The 9312-nt window shown below is 64.6% G+C and overlaps 1 protein-coding gene across 2 annotated transcripts in view; it reads right to left on the bottom strand.

Moving 5' to 3' along the window:
• Window positions 1–3914: 3914 nt before the first annotated feature.
• The window catches only part of ADGRA1 (adhesion G protein-coupled receptor A1), a 32124-nt gene continuing 26726 nt past the window's right edge, over window positions 3915–9312 (bottom strand). For both annotated transcript variants that reach the window (XM_032313266.1, XM_032313265.1), the window contains 2 exons: window positions 7086–7184; window positions 3915–6595 (listed from right to left, as the gene is read on the bottom strand). In XM_032313266.1, coding sequence (XP_032169157.1) covers window positions 5383–6595; window positions 7086–7184 — 1312 coding nt within the window. In that variant the 3' untranslated portion in view covers window positions 3915–5382. The remainder of the gene's footprint in view (window positions 6596–7085; window positions 7185–9312) is intronic.

Here is a 9312-nt window from a genome sequence, read left to right as displayed (position 1 = left end):
AGCCAAACTGTCCTGGAGCCCGGCCCGGCCCCCATCCGCACAGGCAGCTGGGGCTGGACGCGGGCAGGCTCTCCAGTGCTTCGTGGAGGGCACGCCATCTCTCCACACAGACCCCCGGGACATACCTGTATGGGCACAGACCACCAGTCCTCCTGCGGCTCCAGACTCCTGGTGCAGGGCTCGGGCCTGCCCCGGCAGCCCACCCACGTCAGTGCAGGGACTCTGGCCCTGGGAGCAGCATCGTGCCTGAGCCCCCGTCCCCTGTACTCACGGAGCACGAGCGCCTGTGTGCAGGAGTGCGGCCCCACGGTGCAGGGCACATCGACATCCGGCCACGGCCCACTCAAGCGCCTACTCAACACATCGCACCCCAGTCCCGAGTCCCCACTGCCGCCCGTGGCGCCGGACGCTCCCTCTGGAGCCCTGGCTCCCACCCCACAGGAGACATGAATGTCACCCAAGTCACTACACCAAGACCACGAGCCTCACAGACAGAGGCCATGGGCACTAGCCCCTCTGCCACCCAACATGAGGCATTCCTCCAACAGGAGGCCCCTGCCACCAGAAGACTGTCCCCTCCCGACGTGGACCACGAGTCCTGTCCCGTGGCAGGACACCCTCCCTTTAGGATGAGGACCAGGAGTGAGCTCCCCAGCAGGACACAGACGCGCAGGACCGTCCATGTGACGCTGCGGCTCAGCTGCGGCCCCGATGGTCTGTGCTCCCCAGGAGGAGGACTGTGGCACCCAGAGAAGCTGTGTTTCGCTATTTCAAACGTCTCGCACTCACAGACTGCAGTTACCTGGTGGAGACAATATTTTGGATGAACCAGAAAGCCCCGCAAATGAATTTCTGAGCGTCTCAGTGACACTGTGAGGTCCCTGAGTCGCCGCCTCGGCACCTGTGTGATGGGGTGTGGCTGGAGACCCTGCTCGCACCCGGACAAGCTGGGGGGCCAGGCTGAGTCCCCGTGCTCACGTGGGCGAGGAGCCGTCCTGGTGGGACGCCGCTGCTCTGGCTTCTGAACAAGCTGTTGGTGGCGGTTCCTGCATGTGGAGCCTCCACATGCCGTTCCCTAAAGTCATCATGCCCGGGGGCCGGGCCAGCTTGGCGTCCACGTGAGGCTGCCAAGGCACTGGGAGGCGGCCCAGGTCTGCAGGGGGCTTCCTGGGCTCAACGCTCCTTCCAGGCGTCTCCCCAGACCTGGGGATCTTGGCCAGGGCGGTGACCTATGCATACAAATTGTGTAGAGTCAGCGTCCTTGGGACCCACGGTCCCCCGGGCACCCTTGGGGCCTTCCACACACAGGGGCCGCTGTGGGTTGTCTCCCGGTCACCCACTCCCAGTGGATGCTCTCTGCTCCTGGTGACCAACCTCGCAGCCCACAGCTGGGGTCCACACCGCCTGGACGGGGGGCGACGTGGGCATACCCTGCCTGCGTGTGCCATCTGCGGGGGCTCCTGGGGGCGTAAGCCTTTGTCGTCTCTGCTCTGTGACCAGCCCTGTGACCAGCCCTGCAGATGGGTCTACTGGGACTCACGCCTGAGCCCCAGCTGCCAGGGCTTCACCGACAGACGCTCTCCCTGGAGTCCAACCACATCCCTGGGGTGGCACACCCTCTGTCCCGCCTCGGTAGCCCTGGGGTGGCAGGAGCCTGACCGTGCCCGGCGGCCCCTAGAGGGACCTGGTTCCCTTCTCCGGGGTGCCAGAGTGGGGAGGTTTATAGCAGGCGAGGGCCTCCTGGCCTATGGGGTGGGAGGTGGGGCCTCAGTGGGGCCAGCTTCCAGGGAAGGTGGGCGGGGATGAAGCCTTCGGGGTGCGAGTGCCTGTGGTATGTGCCCCGTGTCCTCGTGGGGCTCTCACCCTGTCCCCGTCCCCACCTTCTGGGCACACACAGCCGGCCTCCGTCCAAGCCAGGGCCCTCCTCCCCCACCTGTGGGCAGCAGAATGGTCTTTGACCTTGGATCTAACAGGCAAAGTTACAACCCAAAGGTGCCTCTTTGATCATAAATCATGGAATAAAGCCTCTGCTTTCACAAGGTGAGGAGGCGGCCCCGGCACAAGCAAGTGGGCAGAGTCAGTGGTCCCCAGAGGACAGGCCATCCTCAGAGCCAGGACCCACATGCACGGCCTCTGGCTGCTGGCGACACCCAGGCTTGAGGCCCAGCAGCAAGGCCCTCCCCAACCTTAGAGTGAGGGTCACGTGGGGGAGGAGGTGGTGGGACGGTGGGTGCGCATGGGCAGCAAGTGGGGACGGAGGTGGCCTGGCTGCAGCCCTGGTGTCCCTAACCCTAACCCCCCCTCCGCCGGCTCCATACCCGTCAGGGCCCTGAGCGCTGTGGGCAGAGCTGGGCGCCATGTGGGGGCCTCCGGGACAGCTGCCTTTGCAGACGGGATCTGTGCCCTGAGTCCGCCCCAGCAGCTGGCACTCACACCCTCTGAGCTGACCGTTGTCCCAAGGCAGGGCTCCTGGGGGCTCAGGGCTACCCCTGACCACCATGTAGAGCCCCAGCCAGGCAGACAGGACAAGGTGTGAGGGCGAGGCTGCTCACCCTGAGCCCCTATCCAGTGCGTTCCCCACAGACCTGGCTTGCCCGTGTTGGCAGGGCCCACGGGGGCTCCCCTGTAGTCCCTCATTCAGAGGGGGCCCTGGGGGATTTTGGAGGGGTCTGGGGGCAGTGGGGTGCTTTTCAGCTAATTGGCGAGTGCCAGCACTCTGCAGCAGTCGGAGGGCAGAGCCCCAAGGTGAACTCTGGGGGTGGGTGGTGGCCGGCAGGGCAGGCGTGAGTGGCTGCAGCCATGAGCGGTGGTGGCCGTGGTGGCAGCTCTGTGCTCGGACCGCTCGAGGGATGCGTTCAGACCCATTGGGCATCCGGAGGCCTTGGGCTGCCTGGGCTCAGCTCGGTGCCCCTCTGTCCTGGGGAGCTAGACGGGCCCACGCGGCATTGCCCATGCTCTCTGCAGAGGACGGGCACATGCCACAAACCAGACGGCACACGCGTGCACACAAAGACCACGTGCACAACACACCACGCATGTGTACATCCGCACACACAGACGGCACACGTGTACACACATGAAGACCACACGCATCAACAAGTGTGTGCGCACAGCACACACCACACGTGCACAGCACACGGACAATACACGTGCACACACAGCACACATAGACAACACACATGTACACACATACCACACACGTGTACACACACCGCAGTGCACACACATGAAAACCACAGACAACACACGTGTGCATGCACACCACACAAGGCACACAACAGGCGTGTACACACACAGATACACACATTCACACGTGCACGTGTACATACAAGATGACATACACCATACATGTGTACACATGCACACGCCACACACATGGGTGCACACACAAGATAACACACATGTGTGCACACACAGAAACACACGTGTGCACATGCACACGCATGTGCCAGGGGCGGGGCTGACACGCTGTAAGGCCAGAGATACTGGGACAGCTCCGACCTGCAGCCACATCCTTCCGGAAGTCTGTCCGTGTGGCCCTGTGCTGCTGCTGAGCTGGGGAGCCCCTGCTCTGAAAACATGACACGTGACAGCAATGGGGTCACCACACTGTCCCGAGTGGGCTCCGGAGGCCGAATCAGTGTGGAAGCACACGAGGTTTAACACTGAACTTCTTTGGTTTGATAATGAGGCCGCTCTGCCGGGCCTGCCAGGGTCGAAGGGCCACGGGGGACACCTTCCTGGGGGCCGGAGTGTCCGGGGCAGTGGCCTCTCTGGGCTCCTTGGCCCCAGCATGGGCCCTGTGGGCAGAAGCAGGAGCCACGTGCCGAGGTAGGTCCGCCCCACAGAGGACGAGAGACGCCATCAACCAGCCTCACAAGCAGCAAACAGTGCAAAATACTGTATTTTGTGACGGCTCTGCAGGTGCACATGGCACGGCGTCGGGTCTCTGGCTCCTACTGGCTACGGAAGCAGGCGGACAGGCTGCACAGAGACAGAAACTGCCTGGCAGTCGTCTGGTTGCCTGTCTGGTTGACCTGTGAGGACTGCGGGGCTGGTGGGGGCTTGGGACATCGTCAGGTTTACAAGAATCCCGGGAAGCGAGGCTCCTCGTGCTCAGATACTGAGCGTTGGCCCTGGGACACCCGACACCCGACGCCCCCAGGCGTGCGCTCAGGAGGCTCTGTCCTGGTGAGGCCGTCCTGCAGACAGCAGAGCGCGCCGAGGTCTCACAGCGACGACATCGGTGCAGGGCAGTGAGACGGGCACTCGAGTGTCTGGAGAACACCGACTGTGTGTGTGTACATGTGGCGCACGTGCGGTGGGCGTGGAGAGCATACGAACACGCGCACACGTACAAGCATGGAGACGTGTGCACACGTATGTACACGGGGCACACACGTGTGTTGTGTGCGTGTGCGTGTGTGCGTGTGTGCCACGGGTCTGGGAGGAGGGAGGGAGGAATGGCTGGGTGGTCCTGCACACGTGTTCTCAGGGGTCCGGGCTCTGCCTCTGGGGACCCCGGGCCCCTGCCTCTGCAAAGGGCCCCTGGCCCCATACACAGCTCACTCTGACGGACCACTGTCGTCTGAGTCGGACCTTCAAGCCCAGACGCTGCTGGAGACGCCGGCCTTTCTCTTCTCAGGGCTGGGAATGCTAGAGCCCAGACGACCTTGGTGGGGCAGGCTACGGTCCTGACAGTGGCTGGCTTTGACGCTCGAGTCTGCGGACGGACATTTGGGCATTTCTGAAGGTTCAGAGCCCCTCAAAGACCCCGGCTGGCCCCCTGGAGGACGGTCACAGGCTGCCCCTTCTTCTCACATGCGCCTGGGTTGGGTCACAAGCCCGAGTGTCCATGAGGCTCTCAGTCCTGTGGGGGCTGCACCCAGGGCGGCCGCTGAAGGTGGCGGTAGTGACATGGGCCGGCAGAGGGGCTGGGGTGGCGGCCCAGGTCCAGACCGGCAGCGCGCCTGTGCCTTGGAGTAAAACATAATGAGACACACACTAGACACTAGAAAAAGTGGGGGTACCTCCTGCTGTGGCCAGGCTGGTGGGGCAGATGGGACTCACCCCAGAGCTCCCTATGGCCCACGCCGGGCACGGAGGGTATTTTCCTGATAGAACACCTGCTCCGTTTCTGGGCTGCCCGGGGAACTGTGGACTATGGGGTCAGAAAGCCGGAGTCTGGGACATGGACGCCCGTCTGACCTTAGGATTAGCAGAAGCAGACGTGGCCCAAAGCATCTTCCCACTCAGGTCTTCCGCAGCGAAGGGTCCGTGGGGGTGCTGGCTGCGTCTGAGAAGCACGCCCCTGCTGGCCTCCCGTGCAGGACCCTGCTCTGCGCCGCGTGCGTCCGCCAGGGTTCGGTGGCGTCAGGCCGGCTACACAGCAGTCTCATTCCTCCACGGCCCTGTCCTGATGCTGCCGATGCCATTGGCACTGAAGGATAGGACTTCACACAGGTCTCCCTTGAGCAGCCCGTTTTGCCCGGGGCCACCGAAGGGCAGGGACTGTGTCCTCCGGAGCATCTCGAAGTGCACGGGGCCGGAGGCCGACTCCCTGCCTGGCCTCAGGGGGCAGCCGTAGAGCACCGGGCTGCTGTCGCTGCCCTCGGGCCGGCTGACCAGGGAGAAGGGGTCGCCCTGGGTGCAGCAGGCCAGCGTGTGTGCCCCCAGCGGGCCCTCGAGCGAGCTGGGGGGGCTGTCTGTGCGTGAGCTGCGGGGGCTGCCGTCCAGGCTGGCCGGGATGTGGTAGGCGTACTCTGGCTCCTCCAGGGACGTCCGGTGCCGGCTGAAGTAGGGGGGCTTAGTTCTGGCCTGGAAGCCCCTGTGCAGGTGTCCAAAGGCGTCCTCCTCGTGCACGTGGACGTGGGCCGTGTCCTCCACCCGCTGCTCACAGTGTGTCTTGCCACAGCACGGCGGGGCCGGCGACAGGCAGTTGACGTGGCTCTGGGCGGCCTGCAGGTTGGTCATCTTGCAGTGGCTGGTGGGCGGGTGGCCGAAGCCCCGTGGCTTGCCTGGACACGGCGAGTCCTGCAGGCAGGCCACGTGGCCCATCGCGTCCCCGTTGGTGTCGAGTGCGGGGTGGGCGGCCAGCTGCGTGGCGTATGCGTCCCCGCGGCGGGGGCAGCAAGACCACCAGCAGTGCCACACGTCGTCCCGCTTGGCACAGTGGTGGATGAGGACGAAGAGCCCCAGGGTCACACAGAAGGCGCCGTACAGGCAGCTGAAGACCATGTCCAGGAAGTGACCCTGAGACACGGCCAGCGCCCCGAAGGCCCAGGTGGCCGTGAACAGGAAGAGCGTGAAAGCCGCGGCCCGCAGCTGGGCCTGGAGCGAGTGCTCGTTCTGCAGCAGGGAGGCAGCCAGGCCGTCGCAGGCGGGCAGCGGGCCGGGCCGGGCCCCGGGGTGGTGGCCGGCCTCGGGCCCCGCCAGCCGCCGCTGCTCCTCCGTCCGCAGCCTGAGCTCGTACCTGCGCTCCGGGTGCCGCCGCAGCTGGACGTAGGTGCCCAGGAAGTAGACGCAGGTGACCAGGGCGATGAAGGCCGCCGGCCCGTAGAACGCACCCAGGCTGGGCTCCCAGGCCATCCAGCAGCTGCGGGAAGAGAGGGTCCCTGAGGGGTCGCCCGGGGGGGCGAGTGCCTGGCCGTCCTCGGGCCGTGGGAGGGCTTTCTCTGCGGGGCGTGAGCTTGACCGTGGTGAGGAGACCTGACCTTCCCACCCGGCCGGCCCCTGCCGGGACAGTGTGGCCGGGAGTCTGGGCTGGGGGGCCGGCCTCTCGGCCTTTCATGTCCCTCGTGCTGGAGCCCCCGAGGGAGCAGAGCCAGTGTGTCCTGCAGGCTTGGCCTTTTGGGGGCCACCGAGGAGAAGGAGCGTGATGGGGGGTGCGGAGCTCGGTGGGGCCGTGCGCACTCTGACCCGGTCCCCGGTGCCCAGGGAGGGGGATTCGGTGAGAAGGGGGACTGCTGGGGGCACACAGACGGGGCGGGGACGCAGTCCCAGGGGCGCCCCCACAGGTGGTCCGGGCACAGGGAGGTGCGGGGGGCCGGGAAGGAGCCTCCACCCGCCCGGTGCCCGGGACTCACTAGGGCACGTCCTCATCGTCCACGCCGTAATTCCCGATGTTCGTGGTGGCCGTGACCCCGCAGATGATGAAGGGAACCCCTCCGCCGATGAGGTAGGACCTGCGGAGAGAGAAGGTCCCCCGGGGCAGCCTCCAGCGCTTGCGCAGAGGCGGGGCCGAGGTCCCGACAGCACCGACCCCCAGCTGGGCCCCTGCAGAGCCAGGCTGCCCCCCTGCACTCCCGCCCCCCCCGGCCTGAACCCCTTCTCCTCCCTCTCCTCATCTACCCCCCCTTATCCCGCATCCACTCCCCCTCCCCCCCCGCTCCTTCCTGTCCCCCCTTCCTCCCCCGGTCCACCCCCCCCCCCCATCCTCCAACCCAACCCCCTCCCTCCCTACCCCCCCCACACCTTTGTGCCGGCCACAGCCTGGCTTCTCAGCTGCTTGGGACACATCTGGCCTCTGACGCCACCCCCAGGACAGGCCCGTCTGGGTGGAGTTGGCCCCCACCCCGGACCTGGCCCGACCTTCTTGCCGGCCGAGTCTTGGCCGGCAGCTCCATCCGAGGGCCCTCTCCCGTCTACCGTCCGACCCGTTGAGGCTGGATCTCGAGCATGTGAGGAGCTCGCCGGTCCGACCGCATGAGGGTCACGGTGACCAAGGGGCCGTCTTGCAGAGGATCCCAAGGAGAGGGTGCCCCCTCCGGATGCCACAACCGCCCCAATGGGCCGATGGCTCTTTGTCCCTGACAAGGGGAATGCCGCTGGCCCCAGGTCCATGGGTGGGAGCAGGGTGACCCTGGGCTCCGTGCCTCCCAGAATTCTATATACAGAGAACACGTCCTTCAGAACAGGACGAATACAGACATTTTTCTGACAAAAATAAAGCGGAGCGAATTTGCCACCCGCCGACCTTCCGGAAACTCTGTTTCGTCCTTGAGGCTGAGGGGCTGCTGCGCCAGATAGAAACCCCAAGAACGGAGGACGCCGGAAACGCTAGCTATTAGGGCAAACATAGAACGTTTTGTTTTCTCTTAACTAAAAACCAATATGATTGTGTGAAGGAAGAGTTGTAACACTGCCCAGGGAGTTACTGCCACGTGCGGACGGACAGACGCCGCAGCTTCGGCACCGCGACGGGGGGGGGGGGGGGGACGGCCCCGCGGGGAGGCTCATGAACCAGCGCGGCTGTCGTGCCAAAGATACGGAGAAGAGTCCGTGGCTTCGGTCCCTGAGGCAGCACAAGAGATGAACAGGCAAAGGGCCAATGGATAAGTAAAACGCAATGTGGGGAAATACTAACATGATCCCAAAGGACAACATAGGACAGGAAAGGAGGAGCAGAAGGAGAAGTACAAGCGGAAAGCAGGTGGACGGGTGGTTAAAACAAAGACCTAGACCGTCCGACGCCCCGGGCAGGGGGCTCCGTCCGCCGGGGAGACGCAGGGAAGCTACGGCGGCCGCACCGACGCCAGAGGACAGACTTCAGGAGGACATAGTCAGTGTCAGCACCGCCCACGGCGGGACGCAGCGGCCAGGCCATGCGCACGCGGGGCCAGAGACTCCAACGACACGAAGCCGACAAGGACAGATCCGCAGCGGCCGACGAGGCCAGAGGCACAGCCTGCGATCCAGACGCAAGCGCTCGGCAAGAGAGGAGGAAAGAAACCCAAGATTTGGGGGCTCCTGGGGGCTGCGTGGTTATCTGCCTTCGGCTCAGATCGTGATCTCGGGGTCCTGGGATCGAGCCCTGCATCGGGCTCTCTGCTCAGCAGGGAGCCTGCTTCTCCCTCTCCCCCTCCCCCGCGTGTGTTCCCTCTCGCTGTCCGGTAGACAAATAAAATCTCAAAAAAAAGAAAAAAAAGAAAAAAAAAAGAAACCAAAGACCCAAGCAACAATGTGACTCACTTTGCCCCGTGCCCTTCCTGGAGCGTCAGGCTCAGTCACAGACGCACACACTCCGCCTCCGCTCAGGCTCCGCTCGCCGCGCCGGACCATGTGTGAGCCGCGGGGCGGCCCGGCTCACCTCCCCAGAGCTGCGATCACACCGAGTGTCCGGTCTGACCGCCACGGCGTCCGGCCGATGAGCAACGACACAGTGACTAGGAGAACCACATACACTCGGACGCGAGACGACATACTTCTGAATCATTCGTGGGTCAAAGACGCCGTACGGGGGTCTAGAGAACACTTCAAACAAGATGAGAGAGGAAACAGCACGTTTCTGGGAGGCAGCGGACGCCTTGGAGG

The sequence above is a fragment of the Mustela erminea genome, chromosome 14, assembly GCF_009829155.1.
Source record: "Mustela erminea isolate mMusErm1 chromosome 14, mMusErm1.Pri, whole genome shotgun sequence".
Lineage (NCBI taxonomy): Eukaryota > Metazoa > Chordata > Mammalia > Carnivora > Mustelidae > Mustela > Mustela erminea.
The sequence above is the reverse complement of the archived record's forward strand: the minus strand, read 5'-3'. Positions and strand labels throughout refer to the sequence as shown.